General features: G+C 48.3%; 1 protein-coding gene across 3 annotated transcripts in view; it reads right to left on the reverse strand.

Annotated features, from left to right (window-relative positions):
• HNRNPM (heterogeneous nuclear ribonucleoprotein M) overlaps positions 1–22,582 on the reverse strand; it is a 238,142-nt gene that overhangs the window by 84,818 nt on the left and 130,742 nt on the right. For all 3 annotated transcript variants that reach the window (XM_033956537.1, XM_033956539.1, XM_033956536.1), the window contains exons 8-10: positions 18,117–18,166; positions 12,131–12,191; positions 11,917–12,009 (exon numbers count right to left, since the gene is read on the reverse strand). In XM_033956537.1, coding sequence (XP_033812428.1) covers positions 11,917–12,009; positions 12,131–12,191; positions 18,117–18,166 — 204 coding nt within the window. The remainder of the gene's footprint in view (positions 1–11,916; positions 12,010–12,130; positions 12,192–18,116; positions 18,167–22,582) is intronic.

A 22,582-nucleotide genomic window follows, 5' to 3' on the forward strand; every position in this document is an offset into this window, starting at 1 on the left:
AGACGGGGCACCTCAGAGTCCGTCAGAGTCTGAACCACCATATCTAAGTCCTCTCCAAACAAAAACAACCCCCGAAAGGGAAATTTTGGGAAGTTCAGTTCTGGACGCAGCAACCGCCGACCAAGCGCGAAGCCACAAGGTACAGCGTGCGGCCACCAAAAGTCCAAGACTTAGCCGCACCAAGTCACAAAGAACAACCGAGAGGAACAAGGCAGTCATCTCAATCTTCACCATCTCCTGATCCACTAAGGACCAGTCATCAGACTCACGATCCAGGACACGCTCAGACCACCGAAACACGGTGCGAGCCACCAGCTCCACACAAATAGCCGCCTGGACCCCGAAGGCAGAGACATCAAAATTATACTTAAGAAGTGTCTCTAACGTACGCTCCTCAGAGACCCTAAGAGCAGAACCGTCCATAACAGGCACGGTATGCTGCTTAGTAAGTGCCGAGACCACCACGTCCCCCATTGGCGAAATTAAGGTAGCCCTATCCCCCTCCAGGATGGGATACCCATGAGCCAAGGCGCACACCAACCGAAACGGCACCCGTAGTCCACTGTGCCAGCACAAAATCCCGAAAATCCTGACGCACAGGAAAAGAGCGGGAAACAGGACAGACCCCCTGAAGCAGAGGGGCTCCCATACGCGGGGTCTCCGGTGGTGTAACTTCAAAAATGCAGCACCAAGGAGACCTGCTACATCAGGTCTAAAAGCTCATCCCTCTGAATAAAAAGCGCACCACGGACGCATCTGCTCTGGAAGATGGGAAACCCGCTGCCCCGCTGCCAGCGGGCGTCCCCTCTAGAGGATCCTGGAAGCCCGCCAAAGCGGCCAGGTCCTCAATCATGCCAACACGCTCCTCCAACCACCAATTTGCATTCCAAGCCCCCCGCGGGCGCTTGGATGAGGGAGGAGGAAGAGGGGACGCCAAACGAAAAGAGGGAGGCAAAGCCACAGGGGGCGCGGAGGGAAACCACCCCCGAAACCCCCCAGGTGCACGTGGGACCCCCAATTGTCTGCACAAAGAAATAAATTAAATTGGGGGCAAAAAAACCCCTGGGGGTCCCCAGAGACTCCCTGCCCCAGCAGGGGTCCCTGCTGAAACCTGCCCTTGTGTTTGCAATACAGGGGGAAGGTCACCTGAGGTTGCAGACAAAATGGAGGGGCCAGACAGAGAAAATGGCGAAGTTCCCGCCAAAATACTCCCTCCATGGCCTTTAGCGGCTGAGAAGCCTGAACAGTCCCAGCCGCTAAAACAGGCAAGTCGGCATCAGCTGTCAAAAAATCAGCTGAGAGGGAATCCTTCGGGGAATCCCTCCGTGGGCGGTTGGGGAAGACCGGGCTTCCCCACTGCTCCCCGCCGACTCGCAAGGCACCATCGGCGGGGAGCTCTGGGCGCCTGCAGCCGACGGAGCTCCACCACCTCACCGGCCCAAACCGCCGAGTTCAGGCCGGCCGCGAGTGCCTCGCGGCTGGACCAAATTGTGTCCCACTCCCCCAGAGAAGGGCACAATTGCTCCATACGCGACCTAGCTAGAAACAAAGTGCCGGTTAGATGAAAAAATACAGTAAAAAACAGTAAACTGACAGGGAAGCAACCCTGCAGACCGGCACTACCTCAGGATTTTTTTTTTTTTACAGAACAGACTCCACAGGCTCTCGAAGCAATATGCCTTGCTTGATTTAGGGGCAAGGCTTACTGCTGAGGCTCCTCTAAAAAAATGTGGGGAGGTGGAGGAAGGGGACCCCGCTCGAGACCCGCCAGGTTTGACACTCCCGAGGTCGGACGGACTCCCAAACAGGGCCCGCCCAAGCTCTGTCCGGCCAAAAACAGGGACTAGAAACCCCTAAACAAATTCCAACAGCCCTACCAAGGGAGATGGGTACAGAAGATCACTCAACACCTGCTGGAGGCTGAAAGAAGACTGATGTAAATAGAAAAGGGAGTATATTATATACTGTCCCACAGTTTTGTTTTCAGTCTCCACCTGCTGGTCATGATTGGATATATACCCATTTGTAAAGATTAACCTCTACTGGTCTGGAGAGTGCTAAAAATGTATATTTTTAGGGGTTTTAAGGCAGATGGAGGCTTTAGAAAAAAGATAATTTAAAATCCAAGATGGCTGCCACAAGTAATATTGCACCAGAAACGGTCCCTGACTTCCCTGAAGTAGAAAAATTGAAGGGAAAGGGGTTTTAGAGGTGGAGGACCTTGGCTCTGGCTTTAGAAACCTTTAAAATTTCAGTTTTGGAAACCTTCCCCCCAAAAAAAAAAAAAAAATTCACATAGGCTGTAATAGCCTTACTCTCTGTGCCATGTGCCTGCCTGCTTCAACTCAGGGATGCAACTGGAATAAATGGAGATGAACACTGCCTCACAGGTTCACCGGACGAACTTGGTCCTTGGGCTGCTAGTTGGACCAAGGTCAGACTGAGCCTCAAGCCAAAGAAAACCTCACAGCGCGAAGGGAGAGAGGACCACACAGATAGCCTACTATTTATCACAGCTAAGCCAGGAAGGAGCTAAACAGCCTGCACTACTGATATATATCAAGGATGTGAGCAGCTATGCAGAAGATGGACCCTGAGCTCAAAACCTACAAAAGCAGGCTGGCTACCTAGGTGTCCCTGAGAGGTGATCCTGCTAGCAGCAGACTTCCGCAGTGGAAGATGGATTCCTTGGTGGTGGAGGTTAGCAAGTGTACCTCTCTCCCCAATAATGGCAGAGTAGTATTAAAAGAGTTGCATCTTTTCCCAGACAGAGGTTCCAAAAATAGAAACCTCTGGGGCACTGAACCTCCGACTGCTTAGAAAACAATACCTGAAAGCAATAAAACCCAGAGTAGAAACATTCTGAGCAGCTTGCTTGCAGAAAAAAAAATTAAGGAGGCAGGAGCAGCTCCCTGGGAAGGAGGCAGAGTTCAAAAGATGATTGCCAGCATTCTACAAGCAACTTGCAGGCTCAAATGCAAAACCCCAGTGTTCAGGACCACTAGACACACTGCACTAGAAAAAGTTATTTAGTACTCTGAGCCCTTAAATTCTCCGTGGCTTTATTTAACAAATGCAATGAGAAAATATATCAAGCCACCAGATGCCATAATCTAATTTGTAGCAATTTTTGCCTTTTTTGAGAACAGAATAAACCCATGTCTTGACAAATGAAAATGCAGCTTAGAACACATGCTGGTGTAGTGCTACTTGCATTTCTATCCAGGCTTGATAGCACTGTATGTAAATATTCAAGCATGGTACTAATTCAATTGATTTTAAAGTTCACACCCTTATTAGCTCTTTTCAGTCAAGCAATGTTTTTGAAATAGATATGATTTCCAGTAACTTGATTTCAGATACTGTGTGAAACAAAAGCACAGTTACTTATCATTACCATTAACAGAAGTACAGTTACTTACCATTAACAGGTGTTATCTAGACACAGCAGGAATATATTCTCACATGTGGGTGACATCATCCACGGAGCACAGTACGGACAGTGTTAAGTGTATTTTCACCAAAACTTCAAGACTGCTTGCACCACACAATTGCCTTCCTGCCCGACATCAGCTTGTGATTCTTCAGTGCTTTATCCTAGGACAAGCAAGCATCATATTCTAACACATGGGATTCCCTAGCTTAATTGAGAAAGGACGGAGAGTTGGCCTTCAGGAAGAAAATAAATTTTGTTTACACTGCTTGGCCAAACTGGCCATCTCGTCTGGAAAATCTCCAGAAAGTAGTGGGTTGTAAGTGTGTGAACTGAAGATCAAATAGCTGCTTTGCAGATGCCCTCAATGGAAGTGGAAAGCAATAAAGGCCACCGATGCTGCCACTGCTCAAACTTTGTGGGCTGTAACACAATCCGCTTAGGATCAAATGAGATCAACAGCTGAGGTGAAGTTCCAAAAAGTAAGCCATGGCACGTTTACAGTTCAGAGATCAAATGAAGCTTCAGGAAGAAAACAACCAGCACAATGGATTAAGGTGACATTCCATGACTACCTTCAGAAGAAATTTTGGATGAGTGCAAAAGACAACCCTGTCGTGGTGAAAAACAGTGTAAGACAAGGGCTCAAAGCTCACTTACACGACAAGCTGAAGTGACACAGATCAAGACTAATTTCCAAACAAGATTCCTGAGATGAGTACCGTATTTTCACGCATATAACGCGTGCGTTATACGTGTTTTTACAAACCGTGCATAGCCTTGCGCGGTATACGCGTGAGCGCGCTATATAAAATTTTTTTTACATAGTTCCCCCCCCCACGCACCACCACCCCGAAGGACCGCTCGCACGCACTCCCACCCGCACCCGCACCCCCACCCTGAAGGACTGCTTGCACCCCCACAGCCTCCCGACCCCCCCATCATGTAGAAGCTCCTACCGGTGTCCTGCTGCTTCCTCTTCCGGCGGTTCGCCCTTTCTCTAACGTCAAGCCCTCTTGCTCCGCCGACTCCCCGACACGATCGGGGCAAGAGGGAGCTCAAGCTCTCTTGCCCCAGTCAACCGCGGCACCCCCGACACGATCGGGGCAAGAGGGAGCTCAAGCCCTCTTGCCCCTGCCAACGGCGGCACCCCCGACACGATCGGGGCAAAAGGGAGCCCAAGCCCTCTTGCCCCGCCGACTCCCCAACTCCCCCACAATATCGGGCCAGGAGGGAGCCCAAACCCTCCTGGCCACGGCGACCCCCTACCCCAACCCCGCACTACATTACGGGCAGGAGGGATCCCAGGCCCTCCTGCCCTCGACGCAAACCCCCCTCCCCCTAACGACCACCCCCCCCCAAAGAACCTCCGACCGCCCCCCCCCCCAGCCGACCCGCGACCCCCCTGGCCGACCCCCACGACACCCCCACCCCCTTCCCCGTACCTTTGTGTAGTTGGCCAGACAGACGGGAGCCAAACCCAACGACGGAATGAGGCCGGATTGGCCCATCCGTCCCAAAGCTCCGCCTACTGGTGGAGCCTAAGGCGCCTGGGCCAATCAGAATAGGCCCGGGAGCCTTAGGTCCCTCCTGGGGGCGGGGCCTTGGGCACATGGTCGGGTTGGGCCCATGTGCCTCAGGCCCCGCCCCCAGGAGGGACCTAAGGCTCCCTGGCCTATTCTGATTGGCCCAGGCGCCTTAGGCCCCACCAATAGGCGGAGCTTTGGGACGGATGGGCCAATCCGGCCTCATTCCGTCTTTGGTTGCTTGCCGGACAGGCGGGTTTGGCTCCCATCTGTCCGGCCAACTACACAAAGGTACGGGGAAGGGGGTGGGGGTGTCGTGGGGGTCGGCCAGGGGGGTCGCGGGTCGGCTGGGGGGGGCGGTGGTCGTTGGGGGGAGGGGGGTTTGCGTCGAGGGCAGGAGGGCCTGGGATCCCTCCTGCCGTAATGTAGTGCGGGGTGGGGGTAGGGGTCGCCGTGGCCAGGAGGGTTTGGGCTCCCTCCTGGCCCGATATTGTCGGGGAGTTGGGGAGTCGGCGGGGCAAGAGGGCTTGGGCTCCCTTTTGCCCCGATCGTGTCGGGGGGGCAAGAGGGCTTGATCTCCCTCTTGCCCCGATCGTGTCGGGGGTGCCACGGTTGGCTGGGGCAAGAGGTCTTGAGCTCCCTCTTGCCCCGATCGTGTCGGGGGTGCTGCGGTTGGCTGGGGCAAGAGGGCTTGAGCTCCCTCTTGCCCCGATCGTGTCGGGGAGTTAGGGAGTCGGCGGGGCAAGAGGGCTTGGACTCCCTTTTGCCCCGATCGTGTCGGGGGGCAAGAGGGCTTGAGCTCCCTCTTGCCCCGATCGTGTCGGGGTTGCCGCGGTTGGCTGGGGCAAGAGGGCTTGAGCTCCCTCTTGCCCCGATCGTGTCGGGGAGTCGGCGGGGCAAGAGGGATTGACGTTAGAGAAAGGGCGAACCGCTGGAAGAGGAAGCAGCGCAGGCGCAGGGCTCATGGAAGGGCCGGGACCGCCAAGAGAAAGCAGCAGGACACCGGTAGGAGCTTCTACATGATGGGGGGGGGGGTGCGGGAGGCTGTGGGGGTGCGAGCGGTCCTTCAGGGTGGGGGTGCGGGTGTGTGTGAGCGGTCCTTCGGGGTGGGGGTGCGAGCGGTCCAGCGGGGGGTGAATCGGACGTGGGGGGGGCATCAGGCTTTCAGGGTGGGGACAGGACTTCAAGGGGGAGGGGAGAGTCGGGGCGGGCGAAAGGAGAGTCGAGGTGGCCAGAGGAGTGTCGGGGCGGGCGAAAGGAGAGTCGGCCAGCATGCGCGGTATACAAAAATTTCTGTACATAAATTTGTGTTTTCCGCGCGCTATACCCGTGTGCGCGTTATCTACGTGAAAATACGGTAGTTGCAAGAGGTTCAAATGGAGGCTTCATCAGGACGGTGAGGCTTATTGTTAAAAGAACATGGAAGGCAGCAAAATGGTGTTTACCTGTGAGGATGTGTTCAGCTGAGCTCTGGATTCCTCTGAGCCTATTTCTTTTCCTTTAAGTAATTTTTTTCCTGCTTTTTTTAACTGAATGTGTCTCTATAGAGGAAAGGAAAGGTGCAGAGTTATCCCTCTGAGCCTTCACCCTAGCCTGAATTAAAGTAGCAGCTGATACTGGCGTTCACATTGAACTCCCCAGTTTCAGAGCTAGCCGCGACTTCTGGGCTGCTGCAGGACGATTTGACCCAGCAGCTGTTTGAGGCTTCTTTGAGCCCGATAGTACAAAACACTCCACTCAGACCCAATTCTAGAGTGCTATCGGCTCAGTTCACCGAGTCGAATTCCGAAAAGATTGAGGTACAGCTCAGAGAGAAACCCCAGGAAGCAGTTAGCTCCCAGATTTGTTGTCGGTAGAAGCACCAGCTTTCTCCAGAATAGAAACAGCTGGGAAGGAGTTAACTGTTTTAACTTCTCTTAATGAATTCAAATCGGCAGGAATGGTGACTTGAGTCCTAGATGCACCAAGACGATCGGTAAGACTAGGTGGGTCTGCACCGATCCGATTTTTTGGCCGATTTAAAAAGCTAGAGGCACTAAAAGGTTTATATGCAAATGATTCACACGGATGTTCGTTGTAATGCCTGACTTGGCCTCCGATTACACATGTGCAGAGCCAGTAAAGCCCTAACAGCTGAGAGACAGGGGAAGCCCCAAAAGCAGCCTCCTGCCACTCAGATGTTTGGGTCAGGAAACTTTTCTTTTTAATGGGCAGATGCTTTTTGTGTTACACACGCATAATATCTAACCGTGCTTCCCTCCTCCTTACAATGCTAAACGGTACCTGGGGGGAGCCTCCAGTGGTAGGAGGGAGTGGGCATCCCTTCTGACTTGACTTTTTTTTTTTTTTTTTTTTTGGGGGGGGGGTCATGGGGAGGGCTGTCATTGGTGCGGGCGAGGGGGGTGCGGAGGGGGTGTTTTTTTATGAGGCAGATATTGTGCATGTGTGCTCATTAAAAAAAAAAAAATGTCGCACAAGTAAGCCACTGGTCTTGACCAGTCACTTTTTTGGATTGCTACAAAAGTGATCACTTTTTTTTTAGTGGATTAGGAAACCATGTTAGAGCGTCAACCGCTCTACTAGTTTACATGTCATTTTAATATTAATTAGCTTATATGCATGGTTGGATCAGTGAATGAGCGATCGTGCAGAAAACCAGGCGGTAAATCGTTTTCTGCATCAGATTGGCAAATGCTATCTTCGCTAAAGCTGTTAAAATAGGTTTAGTGCATCTGGGCCTGATCGATTGGCAAATGTGATCTTCGCTAAAGCTGTTAAAATAGGTTTAGTGCATCTGGGCCTGACTCAGTCAAGTTAGTTTCTAAACCTGGATCATCAGGCCATTGGAGTATTGATCCTCCATTGGAGACATTAGATTCAGTTTGGGCAGCTCTTCTACAGTTGGAATCTTTGGTAATGCAATGTTCCAATGAACTGAGTGCATTCTCAGCTGAATTAGATTTAAATATTTCTCAGCAGGAAGAAAAAATGAGTTGTGACTCGAAGGGTGGTGACTTTGAATAGCGTGTAGAACAGGTTAATTTGGCAATTTCTGTTTAAGATCGGCTGGTGTCTCGTCAGAGAATGGAATCCATTGAAAACAGGATAAGAATTTCGAATTTAAGATTTGTGAATTTTCCTAGGATGCTTTAATGAAAATCCTAGACACACTTTAAAGCACAGGTGTCAAACAAAAAGCCCGCAGGCCATTTTATGCAGCCTGCAATGACTGTGTGCTGGCTTGAGGGTGATGCGGCATTTTCCTCTGTCACCCCCGGGGGTTTTACCTTCTGGCCAACTCCCTCCTCCTCATTGCCACAGTCGTTTCTGTGCACAAAGCTGCAGGCAGCGACTCCTCGGGCATCCCGCACCTCATCCGGAAGCCTTTCCGCCGACATTGCAACATCAGAAAGAAAGCTTCTGGTTCAGGCGCGTGACACGTGTAGGAGCCACCGCCCGTGGCTTTGTGCACAGAAAACTGTGGCAGTGAGTAGGAGGGAGCTGGCCAGAAGTTAAACACTCGCCGGAGGGAGCCACCTAGTTAAAGCACAGAATGGAGGGAAGGAGAGGGGTGTGTTGGAACTCGAGAAAGAGGGAGGGAAGGAGGGAAAGGGCATGAACTTGGGACATAGAATGAAGGGAAGGAGAGAGGGGAGCATGAGCCATAGAATGGAGAAAGTGAGGGAATAGAAAGGGAGAATTGGGTGTCAGAGAGGGAAACAGATGGTGCACATGAGAAGATGAAAAAAGAGGAGAATTGTTGGGCAGAGAGGGAGGGAGACAAAATTATTGGACATGGTGGTGGGAGAGGAGTGAGGTAGAGATGCATGGGGACGAGATATGCCAGACCATGGAGAAAGAGAGATAGAGATAGAGAAACACTTAGAAAATTAGATAGATTTTGAGAAGAAAGCAGAAAAATGGAAGAAAGTTGAATGTTAAAAGTTAATGCTAAAGGATGTATGGCTAATCTCTGTAAACAATGTCAGATATTTCCTTATGAACTCTTTACATTTTAAATGTGCTCATAAGCTCTTTAGCAAGGTGACACAACAGCGATACTATGTCGCTGAAACAATGCTTTAAATAACAAATATCACATTTAGATAGAGGGAAGAAATTTTGCTTCCGCTGTTATGGCAATCATTTGACTCTACAAAGATTTTGAATTACTCACAGGGATGGGAAAAGGACAAATTTTTTTTCCCCCATGTCATTCTCTACATAGCATCCTTAAGCAAATGGAGTGGTAATTTGAGTAGTCTTTAGGTACATCATCATAGTCCAATGCTTCCAGAAGCTCTTCCCTAGGTTTAGAATCTGTTTCTAGTTTTACTGACAAAGCATCTGCCGAATGAACTTTGCCTCCTGAAGTCCTCCACAATCTGCACCTAGGTGGAGGAGGAAATGGATCTGATGGAATTCCATACGATTCTGGATTAGATAGTTCAGGATCAGTATCATCATGTATTGAGATGGCTGAGCCCACTGTCCACTGCAGGAGACTCCCTGTATTAGACAGGAGACAGAGATTTGTGTCTTTCATGTGATGAAGTATGGCGATGATCAGTGTCGTGAAGAACTTTTATGAGGTCGCTGGGATGCAGGAGAGAGGATCTTGGTTTGTGTTGAGGAGTTTAGGAAATGGTACTTTGAGTTTTCCATGCTCCTTTAGCTGTAGATTTAGCAGGAGAGGAGTGTGATTCAGGACCATGTGATGTCTATGCTCTCTCGGTACCAGAAGGAGAGCAAGGATCGATACCATGGGGTCTCGAGGCACCATACTCAGGCAGCTTCTTAGCAGGCTTACCCAATGCAGGAACTTAGTCCAACATCGAGGGGAGACATCGATGCTGGTACCGCTGAAGCGGCAATGTCCTCTGAAAACCTTGCAAGACTAAAAATCTTTTCCTGCTGGAGACATTGGGCCTAAGTGAGCGGTTTTTGGGTTTTTTTGAGCGTAAGGCAGCAGGTATAAGGAGTCCACTTGATGCTCTGTCCCAAGACACTGAATGCACTAATTGTGCAAATCAGTGAGCGTAATGGGCTATTGGCAACGAACACAGTTCTTGAACCCACTGGAAGGCATTGACATGAGAGGGAAAATCGTGGTAGCAAGGTCAAAAAGCACAATTGTTGCTCAACGCCGAAAGGCTGAACAGGAGGGCACAAGGCCCGAGAAAGGGGGGGGAACCCCCTAAGTTAAATTTAAAGTCAACGAAAACCAAAACAAAGAAAATAAGAATTGCTAGTACAGTAATACAAAACAAAAATAAAGCACCTGAAGGGTAAAACCAAGACAGGATGGCAACTTGTATGGACAGAGTACAAATGCTACTTTTTCGCGAAAAATGAAGAACTGAGGAACCACGAGCTGACTTTGGGCTGGAAGACACGCGTGCGTACACGAAGCGGACAGTCATAGTTTATTAAAATTTGATAAAATGCTTCTCCTAGAATACAAAGTGTGGTATATTAAAAATTTAAATATAAATAGGGAACAAACAACAAATAATAAACACAGACCTTCGAAGACAGACATACTTGATTGGGTTACGACATGAGAACAGGGGAAAAAAAGGGAGGAACTACAATTAAGAAAAAGCACATAAAGGGAAGTACAGTAGGGAAGATGTGACAGGTTGAGTAATAATAATGTAAATGTTTATGAAAGATAAATCAATTGTAGGCATCTTTAAAAAGAAAGCATTTTCAACTACTTTTGAATTTATCCAAGTTTTGTTCAGCAAAATCCTTAAAGTGATAGTACTATGCTCTGTGGATATCACCCACATGTAAGAATATACTTGTCCTAGGATAAAATCTAGTACATATGCAAAAGATACAGTAGCACATAAAAACCATATAGCCTAACCAGTCTGCCTGAGACAAGGTATCCATTTGACAGTAAATTTATGAAAAAACTTAGGTCTCACCTGCTAATTTTCTTTCCTTTACTTCCTCCAAATCAGTTCAGATTAATGGGCTGTGCACTCCTATGAGCTGATAAGAAACTGAGAACACACTAGCCACAAAGTAAGTCTGTAAGTACCCTATGCAGTCTCTTACTGGCCAGTATTTTCTCAGTCTCAGCAGATGGTAAGTACTTGTGCAGCCTGGCTCATGTGAAGGGGCTGGTCAGGCTTTTTTTTTTTGGGGGGGGTGTCAGTTTTCCTCTCTTCCCTTCTCTTCCTGAGAGCAGTACTTCTTTTTTTTTTTAATTTGTATAATAACACTAGCACCAGAGACATTGCCAAAGTCCTCAAAGAGAGTTCACTGGGCAGCATCCACACCAGGCTTTGTTGGATATCAGTACCCAGTTGGGAGATAAGGCCTGCTTGTACTCAGAAAAAGGGAACAATGGAAAACCTTCAACCCAAACCTGTTTTCCTTTCCAGGCAGAAAATGTATTTATTGTTCATAACCAAAACCGAGCTCTATTATCAAGTTGATGGAATTATTCCAAATCTTGGGATATAGTTTTTTTGCTCATTATACAAATGGCTGCAAAAGCAGAACCCCCCCCCCACACCACACACACCTCACAAATAGTGGAGTTAAGTTTTCCTTCAAGCCTTCACTTTGAAAGCTTGGGGAGTTGGAGAACAGAAATGGTCATGAACCAAAAAGAAAGTACCAGGAACCAAATAGGATTTGGCATGTCATGCCATACTGCAATTTATATACTCTTATAACATAGCTTAATTGTAAAATAAAACACTTCCCCCACAGCCTTCCAAGTCTGAGACATGAAGTGCCCATTTTACCAAAACTTAGCACTTGCTAATAGCATTATGTAATACCACCATGATCTATTTTATTCCTGTAGCTATGCCATCAAGATAGCATGCATGCTGACTCATTAGTACCACTAAACCTTTGTAAGAGGTCCCTAAATGTATCCTAAAGCAAAAGATTTGAGGATGGGAAATATGTCAACTATTTCAAGCACCTCACCTGGAGGGCCCATGCCTATGCCTCGGCTCAGTTGATTTGCATCAATTGGCTGTCCTCCAGGGCCCAATCCCATGCCAATCCCACCAAGTCCTCCTGAAGAATAGAAGGGGAAGAAAAGGAAAACCACATTTCATGCTCTGATAAAGTAGTAAAAAATAAAGTTGCATTTAGACACTTAGAAAAATACATTAAAAAAAGATGAAATGAGACTTACGAGGAAGTTGTGGTGGCCTATCTGGAGGGAAGCCATCTCCTTTGGGAAGCGATTTATCATCCTAAAAAGAAAGGTAGATAAGTTCTATGAATTAATCAAATCATTCTGCATGGAAGAGCTAGGGAGAAAGAATGCAACAAAATTTAAAGTATTCCTAGAATCTGAAATTAATTTATTTTGTTACAGATACTTTGGTCATGATGAAAATAATCAGAATGTTGTTTGGCTTGTTTTTTGTGGGGGGGGGGGGGGGTGTTAAATTCTCCCAACAGTAATACAAGCTTGATGGCAGCAGAGATAAACTTATGTCACAAGATAAACAATTGTTTAAACTAAGGAGAAGACTTACATGTTAAATTTCTTCCACCAGACTAGTCCAGAACCTGTGGGCTGTGCCCATCTACCAGCAGATGGAGACAGAAAAAGTCCTGTGAACTTAACAGTGCATGGTCCCTTTATGAGGTGAAGTTTTTAGAATCTTGAATAACCAAAATAATCCACCAAATATACCAGTTTCTGCCTTTTTTTATTTTATGCTTATATTATAAATTTTAGATAGCAATAACAAGAAAATCTTGGTAATGGAGGGGGGGGGAAGGAGCCATCATTACCTATGTAATTACTATAGAAGCAGACCAAAATTTCAGTTTCTGCACCAAAACCAGCTCAAAATATTTTGCCCAATTTCAGCTATGTTTTCCGTTTCAACAAAAAAACACCATGTATTTTTGTTGTAAGCAAAATTTGCACTTTATCTGATTTGCTTCCCTTCCTCCACCCACCCTCCAAAAATAAAATGGAGTTGCTTCTCCTCCCTGACCCCCTTCAGTTCTTCCACTTCCCCCCAGAAGAGTGGAGATCACTTTATCTGAATAACCTTTCTTACCTAGGCGTTTCCCCTCAAGAGTCAAGCCATAAGACAAAAAGGAACCCGGATCGAATATTGGAAAAGGGCCCCGAATCAGAAGGTCATGCGAGAGAGGCAGCGGAAGAGAATGTGCCATGAGAAGACAAACCAGATCTGCATACCACGGGTGCCTGCGCCAGTCCAGAGCCACCAGGATCATGCGCCTGGGGTGCTGAGCAATGCGAAGTACTGTGCCCACCATCGGCTACAGAAGAAACACATACAGGAGGCCCTCTGTCAGTCAAGGCTGTACCAGAGCATCCAGCCCCTCGACCTGAACATCCCTGTGCTGACTGAAGAACCATGGCGCTTTGGCGTTGACATTCATGGCCATCAGGTCCATGACTGGTGGCCCCCAAGACTGCACAATCAACTCAAAGGCTGCGGGACTTAGATACCACTCTCCGGACGAAGCACATAATGACAGAGGAAGTCCGCCTGGACATTCTCCTCTTCTGCTATGTGGGAAGCCGAGATGTCCCAAAGATGAGTGCACACACCAGTAGCAGAGCAGCTTCCTGCACCACCAGACGACTCCTGGTTCCCCCACGACTATTGATATAACCCACCGCTGTGGCATTTTCCGAGAGAACCTGAACAGACTTGTCTGTCAACAACGTACATCTGGAACACTAGCAACACCAGCCAGATGGCTCTAGTCTCCAGAACACTGATTGACCAAGACACCTCCTCCAGAGACCAGCTGCCCTGAGCTGCGCAACCAAGGAGACTGATGCCCATGAGAAGCACTGTCCACTGGGGCTGATCCAGACTCACTCCTTGCATCAGATTGAAAAATTGTAGCCACCAACGAAGACTGCAGCGAACTAACACCCGAAGAACGGGAGGGTCCAAATCGTGCACTTGGGGCAACCAACAGCTGCAGCGGGCACATGTGAGCCTGGGCCCACCGAACCACGTCCAAGGAAGCTGCCATCGACTTTCCCCCAAGCTGATGTCAAAAAGAACCCCAAGGTACTCCAGGTGCTGATACGGAGCCAATCGGCTCTTGGACAAGTTGACTACCCATCCCAGCAACTGCAGGAACTCCACAACCAGAGTTGTAACCCGGAAACTCTCCTGAAAGACTTTGCTCAGATCAACCAGTCATCCAGATAGGAATGAACCAGAATGCCCTCCTTGCGCAAGGCCATCGCCATGACCACAATAATCTTGGTGAACATCCACAGTGCCGTGGAAGCACACAAAACTGACAGCGCTGTCCCAAGATCACAAAGCGAAGGAACCGCTGATGGGAGTTGCGAATTGGAACATGCAAGTAAGCCTCTGTTAGATCAAGAGAGGTCAGAAATTCCACCAGCTGAACTACCAAAATGTCAGATCTCACATGCAAATAGACAGAACTCGCAGAGCCCTGTTGACTCCCTTCAGATCCAAGATGGGCCAAAATGTAAACAAATACCGACCGGTGCCTCACTCTTGCGGAGGAACGGACACTACCACTTTGAGATCTAGCAATCTTTGAAGCATCTGGCGAAAGGCCCACTTCTTCCATGCCGCCTGACAAGAAGCGGGAAAAAATTCCAGAGCATAACCGTCCCAAATCACCTCCATGACCCACTAATCTGCTATGATCTCGGCCCAACCCTGGTAAAAGTCTCGCAACCTAGTGCCCACCGGAACCAAGGGAGGCGCCAGCAAGGAGTCACTGGGCAGGATGGGCGGAAGGGGAATCATGTCCCCCTCTCCCAAAAGGGCTGCATGCGCTGAAATAAACTGCCCCGGGGCGACCCAGAAGCAGGGAAAGAAGCAGCTCCTCAACCAGGGTGTTATCTGTGGAAATCACGCAAATGCCTACGAGCAATGCCACCCTGCTCATGCAGGCAGGCATTGTCTTCCGGAAGACAGGGCACCTTAAGGTCTGAACCAACTTGTCCAAAACCTCGCCAAACAAAAGAGACCCCCGGACAGGAAATTTCATCAGCCTAGTCTTAGATGCTGCATCCGCCTACCAAGCCCAGAGCTACAAGGTACGACGAGCGGCCACCCCGAGAGCCATGGACTTGGCTAACACCTGTGACAGGTCATACATGGCATCAGAGAAATAAGAAGCACCCATCTCAATTTTGGCTACTTCCTGTTCCACTAAGAAACAGTCATCAGACTCACGGTCAAGGACATGCTCTGTCCACCAAAAAGAAGCCTAAGCTACCAGACCGCCACAAATTGCCACATGGACCGCAAGAGCAGTGAGAGCAAAATTCTGCCGAGACCACCGAGTCCACCACTAGCGACTTCAAGGTATCCCTATCCCCCTCTGGGATGGAATACAGGCGAGTCATAGAGCGCGCACAACGAAAGGGTACTTATGGCACTTTACACTGCGCAAGCACAATATCCTGATGCATAAGAAAAGTGTGGGATTCTGAGTAGATCCTCCGAAACAGAGGATCCACCACACATGGCATCTCCTTCACGTCTTCCTCAAAACACAATACCAAGGAGACCTAAAGAATAAGCTTCTGGACTGGAGCCCTTCCCACTGAAAGATGCGCACCAAGATCCTCAGCAGCTGACGGAACCGTAAAATTGGCACCTAAAAGGATCCTGGAAGACTCCCAAAGGGTCCAGGTCTTCATCAACAGAAAACTGCTCCCCATAGAAAATTTCATCGTCCCAAGAGACTGGACACTTGGAAGAGAGAAGGATGAGGAGGAAACAAAAACGTCGTTGAGGGGGGCCGAACCGGATGCAGAGGGAACACCCTCCGAGGCGGAAGCAGAACCCCCGGCAACCTGAAGATAAGCCTTACAAAATCAGGAGAAAACCCCCTAGCAGCCCAATTGGACTCATTGCCAAAGCAGAGAACCCAGCAGAAACCTGCCCCTGTTTCTCCAATACAGGGGGAAGGTCACCCGAGGCTGAAGATAAATTGGAGGTACTTCCTGCCAAAATCGGAGCAAAGCCTGCCAATAAACATGCCCCTGAGGCCTCTAGCGGCTGAGAAGCCTGAACCGCCCCAGCCACTAAATCAGGCAAGCTGGCAGCAGCTGTAAAAGAGTCCCCAGCAGCATCAGCGGTAAGGGAAACCTTATTTTCCCGACTGTCGGCAGCTGGGGGGAATCCCTGTGTGGGCAGCGAGGGAAGCCCAGGCTTCCCCGCTGTCAGCTGCGCGCGTGCGAGGTACTCCCGAAGGGGATCCCTAGATGCAAGCACCCGAAGCCGACGAGGATGCCACTTTGCGGTGGCTGGTACACCGCAAGCACAGGCTGGCCGCATCGACCTTGCGTCTGGAGCACTTTTTCCCTTTAAAAGTGCTCATTGCGCAATACGCAACCTATCTAAGGAAAAAGGTGCCGGTTAGCAATAAAAATGAACTGATGGCTCCCTTCAGACCGGCACTGCCTCAGGATATTTTTTCTTTCATAACTTACTCCACTGGGTAAGCCATATCAGTATCAGTGGCAAGGCTTAGAGCTGAGGCACCTCTAGGTGGAGGAAATGGGGGGGAGGGACTCAACTCATAACCCGTCAAATGTGACACCAAACAAGGACAAGAAAGCCACTAAACAACTTCCAACAGGCCTACACTAACCATTTTCAGGGAAGACTAGCACAGCTTACCACACCTGCTTGGAGATTGAACAGACTGGTTAGACTAGAGGGAAGCACAGCTATTAGTATTACAGACAAAAGTTTTGTCTCAGTCTCCACTGTACCAGTCAGGAGAAATGCTAAAGAAAAGTCAATTAAAGCTAATTAAAAGCTTCCTTCCAGACTAGATGCCTCAGGCCTTTTTTTTTTTTTTTTAAATGGACAAGATAGCAGACCCCACAGGCTCTCAAAGCTGTGGCTTTTGCCTGAACTGTGGCAAGGTGTGTACAGCTGAGGCACCTCCAAGAAAAAAAATTTTGAGGAGGTGGGGGGAGGGTCTTGACCACTTGAGTGTGGCACCCCCAATGATGGATGGACCCCCAAAAGAATCCCCCCAAGCTCTGTCCAGCAACCAAAACAGGAACAATAAGGCCACTAATCAAATCTAACAAGCCCTAATTAACCAAAGGAAAGACTGCACAGGCTTACCACCTCCACCAGCCTACTTCTATTACCGCAAAAGTCAGTGTGTTCTCAATCTCCACCTGCTGGCAGAGGAGTGAAAACCCATCCATTCTGTGCCGGTCTGGAGGGATGATAAAGAATGGGAAGGTTTCAGAGGGAAGATCAAGGGACCTCTCTACTGAGAGAACATCTAGACACTGAGAAGCATCCTAAATCTGATTCATAGAAGTACTCTTCTGGAGACATCCAAATCTCAGCCCATGACAAAGAACTGGAGATCAACACCAGCACAATGCAAGTTGATTCAGATGCCCTTGGAACATGGCCCAGAGTTGCTCTCAAGGGCTGTCAATGAAGGCTGAGGTTTAGACTTGTCATGTTCTTCAAAGGCATTTGGGATTATCAGTGACCTGTTCTCAGCTCAATGGAGACTGTTGCACCCTGCCTGGTTCACAAAATACCCTCATCTCAGGGGGAAGTGGCCTTCAAAGCTATCCGTGACAGATGTCTCAGTGCTGTGCTTCAAAGGAGATAAATGCCAATGCTTTTTGGCCTCCACATGACACAATGGAATCCCCTGGCATTCAGGATGATCAATCCTCCCACATTCAAAACAGAAAATCCCAGTTAACTATATATGTGCCTAACCTGTTAACATACTCGTGCTGGTCTCACTGCTTCAAAACAAAATTAAATCTTGTTATATGTTAACAGACTCGGATGAAAAAGATAAAAGGAGCTCCGACTCTTGTGTATGTATATCTTTCTCCGTCAAAAACTCATACTTGAATTAGAACATTCCTTTTGCTACATTGGCAAGCAGTTCTCCAAATGACCAAGGAATTGCAAAGTATGGCGGTACCATCCACCAGAGATATAGAAAATACTAAAGACCTAGTGATCCATTATGCCCAAATGGGCACTATTTCTCTGTCTCCATCTGCTGGCAGGTGGGTACAACCCACAGGTTCTGGATTAGCTGATAAAGAAACTAAACAAATTTGTGTTGCTCCCAATTAGCTATATAATACAGCAAAAGTTTGGAAGGATTTTACTTACAATTTTCACAAGCATCGGACGGTCAAACAGCGACTGGCCATGGAACATTGCTGATTATACATTAAGGCGTTTATAAACTTTAATAAAAATTCCTGAATTTAGTGGCTGAATCATTGAATCCTGGCCAAAGACTTTGAAAATAATATGAAAAAAACAGATTAATTAGAGAAGTCACTAAATGAAAAATGTCACTCTTAGAAACTAGTATTCAAACATTACTGCCTAATTATAGCAGCTGGACAAAATTTTAAAAAGAGGGATAGCTTAATGTTGTAGAAATCTAACGTAGTATCTGAAACAGCTAACTGAATGACAGGATGAATAAAAAAAATCTGCTTACCTGTAATAAAGTTTCCCCACAGACATTACTCTCCCTGTGACCTTTGGCAATTCACTTAACACTCCATCGCCCCAGGTACAAAAACAGATTGTAAATCCACTTGTCAACAGCAGCAGATAAATCCAGAGATTGAGTGGGTCCTGTGGCGGTATCTACGATCGGGGCCAACTGCACTGCTTCCTCCACGATGTCATGCGGCTCCAGTGGGGATCTGAAGTCCAGTCCCTTGTTGGGGTCTGAATGGCAGTCAGAAGAAGCAAGCCATCTGTTGGACTCCAGGCTTGTAAGAGGCAGAAATCTTCATACCTCTAATCTGAGGTTTCCCTATGCAGCTCCAGCACAGCAGCATGGCATTGTGGGCAAGGCTACTGCAGCCTGTGCAGATAATCGGGGCGGGGGGGTCCATAAGTTATTTTTGAAGTTTCTGAGGTTAGGAATCAGGTCCCCTATCCCCAAACCCCTTCCCTGCAATTTTTGTGTTGACACTTTTTCTTCACGGGTTGTTTTAGGTGCTAGAAAGCACAGTTACTTACCGTAACATTTGTTATCCAGGGACAGCAGGCAGCTATTCTCACATATGGGTGACGTCATCCATGGAGCCCAGATGCGGACAGCCTCGCAAGCAGACTTGCTTGTAGAAACTCAGATGTTTAGAGTCTGCCACACCGCGCATGCCTTCCCACCCAGCACAGGGCGAGTCTTCTCCTCAGTTCAGATAGCTAGCAGAGAAGTCAACTAGGGCAGGTTCTGAGAATAGCTGCCTGCTGTCCCTGGATAACAACTGTTACGGTAAGTAACTGTGCTTTATCCCAGGACAAGCAGGCAGCCTATTCTCACATATGGGTGACCTCCAAGCTAACCAGAATGGGATGGTGGGAGCGTTGGCAGCTTAGAATAAATTTTGTAATACTCTCTGGCCAAAATGGCCATCTCATCTGGAGAAAACATCCAGACAATAATGAGAGGTGAAAGTATGAATCGAGGACCAGGTGGCAGCTTTGCAAATTTCCTCAATAGGAGTGGATCTGAGGAAAGCTACTGAAGCCGCCATGGCTTCGACTTTGTGGGCTGTGACTCGACTCTGTAGATGCCGTCCAGCCTGGGCATAGCAGAAAGTGATACAAACAGCCATCCAGTTGGAGATGGTACGCTTAGAAATTGGATGTCCCAACTTGTTCGGATCAGAGACAAAAAGTTGAGGAGCAGATATGTGTGGTTTGGTGCGTTTTAAGTAGAAGGCCAAAGCATGGTTACAGTCCAGAGTATGAAGAGCCGATTCTCCAAGATGAGAATGAGGCCTTGGAAAAAACACTGGTAGTACAATAGATTGGTTGAGATGAAATTCTGAAACCACTTTAGATAAGAATTTTGGATGAGTACGGAGGACCACCATGTCATGATGGAAAACTGTGAAAGGTGGATCCACAACTAAAGCTTGCAGCTCACTGACTCTTCGAGCAGATGTGAGGGCAAAGAGAAACACCACTTTCTAAGTGAGATATTTCAGATGAGCCGTAGACATTGGTTCAAATGGAGGCTTCATCAATTGAGCAAGGGGGCGGAGCCAAGGGCGAACGCGGTGCAATAGCATCAGGCAAGAGGAGCAGCAGAAGCAAAGAGGAAAGCAAGAGAGTCAGCAGGAGAAAGGGAGAAAAGCAGTTTTAAAGCTGTTTTAAAGCAGAGGAGGGAGACAGAGAAGAGCAGGAGGCTAGGGGCAGGGCGAGAGTTAGCTCTGCCCACCCCCACCGCGTCGGAGAGTCAGCAACCGAGCTCCCTCATAAAAGGGGGCGGAGCCAACGGCGCGCGGTGAAGGCGAGCGGCAAAAGCGCTCGCCTTAGCGAGAGCGCCTTTGTGAAGGGCCTCAAGAAGGGCCAAGTCACTACACCAAAGAGCACAGGGAAGGACTGAAAGGTAAAGAAGCGGCAAGCACAGAAGGTAAGAATAAGCAGGAGCAGAAGGGACGAACACATTCAAGCAGCAGTAAGGTAAGGAAGAGAAAAGACAGCACACACAAGAAGGCATCAAGGCAAGAAGCAGATATAGAAGGAACAACCACACACAAGCAAAAGTTAGGCAAGGTTGTGCAAAAGCAGCAGGCACAGAAGGAACAGAAGGAACACGTAAACTTAACTGTTTTCTTAAAGTAGTAACTCCGATGGAAGCAGAAGGTAACCAGAAGATGAGCTTTCCAGTGTTCTGCATGGACTGTCATATGTATGACTACCTCCCCTCGGGGAGACAGTCATACGTATGCAGTCGGTGTCAGGAGCTGAAAAGCTTGAGGAAAGAAGTCAAGCGACTTGAAGACAAGATACAGGAGCTAGAAGGAATGTACACCACAGAGGACCCTACCAGGGCATTTGAAGACTTCAAGAGTAAGAGACACATCGAGAAGGAAGTCAGGGAACTTGAGGAATTCATTGAGGAAGCATACAGGAGGAGGCTGGAAGAGAACGAACTCCAGAGGAGAGATGAAGTTACACCAACACCAACTTGGAAGGGGGAGCAAGAAGCAGGTGACCTCATAGAAGACACCCACAGAAGAATACCGCACGAGGGGGAAGAATTGGCTAGTCGATGCCCAGAAGAAGAGAGAGTGAAGCACGCTGAGGACATTGACCTGAGACCGAAACAAAAATTGAAGAAGGGAAAGTCAACGTTCCTGGTGGGAGACTCGATACTGAGGCATGTGGACAGCCACATAGCAGGAGGGAGAGAGGATCGACTGGTGACCTGCCTCCCAGGAGCGAGAACCAAGGACATCGTGGACAAAATTGGGATGATCCTGGATGGAGCGGAGACGGAAGAGACCGCAGTAATGATCCACATTGGGATGAATGATGTCAGCAGGAGAGACTACAGAAGAGGCACGCTGATAGAACAGTTCAAGATTCTGGGAAGGAAGCTGAAGTTGAGGGCCCAGAAGATAGTATTCTCAGAGATCCTACCGGTACCGAGGGCAGATGTGAAAAGGCAGGAAGAACTACAATCAATAAATGCGTGGATGAGGAGATGGTGTGAGGAAGAAGGATTCCTCTTCATGAGAAACTGGACAACGTTCTGGGGCAAGAGCAAGCTCTACAGGAGAGATGGACTGCACCTGAGCACGGCGGGAACAAGACTTCTAGCAAACAACGTCAAGAGAGGAATAGAACAGGCTTTAAACTAAGAGAAAGGGGAAAGCCAACAGTCGACCTAGCGTCGATGATTCGGAAGAAGGTATCCCGTGAAGATACTGAGGGGAAAAAAGGCAGGGAAGAAACAAGAGACAAATTACAGGAGTCAACTAACCCAGAAGAGGAGGTTAGAAAGATTGTAGCAAAAGAGAAGACACCAAAGACCGAAGCACAGGGAAAAGAAATGAAGACGACAAAATGCCAGGATCTAAACTGCATATATACTAATGCAAGGAGTTTAAGAAACAAAATGGGGGAACTAGAAGCCATGGCCAATGCAGAGGACATAGACATCATTGGAATCTCTGAAACGTGGTGGAATGAGGAAAACAAATGGGATACAGCACTGCCGGGGTACAAGCTCTATCGCCGGGACAGGTCAGGTCAGAAAGGAGGAGAAATAGCCCTATACGTAAAAGAAAGCATACAATCGACAAGAATGGACACAGCGGAGATGATCAACAAACTGGAATTGCTATGGGTTAAAATACCGGGTAGGAAAGGGCATGAAATAAAGATGGGCCTATACTATCGTCCACCCGGGCAAACCGGAGATAGCGATAAAGAAATGGATGCTGAGATGAAGCGAGAATGCAAAAGCGGTTACACAGTTGTTATGGGAGACTTCAACTATCCTGGGATAGACTGGAGTCTTGGAAGCTCAAGATGCGCTAGGGAGACAGAATTCCTGGAGGCTATACAAGATTGCTTCATGGAGCAGCTTGTTAGAGAACCGACGAGAGGAAATGCCACTCTGGATTTAATCCTAAATGGACTAAGGGGACCTGCAAAGGAAGTGGAAGTAGTGGGACCGTTGGGAAACAGCGATCATAATATGATCAAGTTCAAGGTTGAAGTAGGCATACCGAACGGAAAGAGAACCATAGCAACATCTTTCAACTTCAGGAAAAGAAACTATGAAGCAATGAGGGAAATGGTAAGGAAGAAAC

This window comes from Geotrypetes seraphini, chromosome 8 (assembly GCF_902459505.1).
Source record: "Geotrypetes seraphini chromosome 8, aGeoSer1.1, whole genome shotgun sequence".
Taxonomy (NCBI): domain Eukaryota; kingdom Metazoa; phylum Chordata; class Amphibia; order Gymnophiona; family Dermophiidae; genus Geotrypetes; species Geotrypetes seraphini.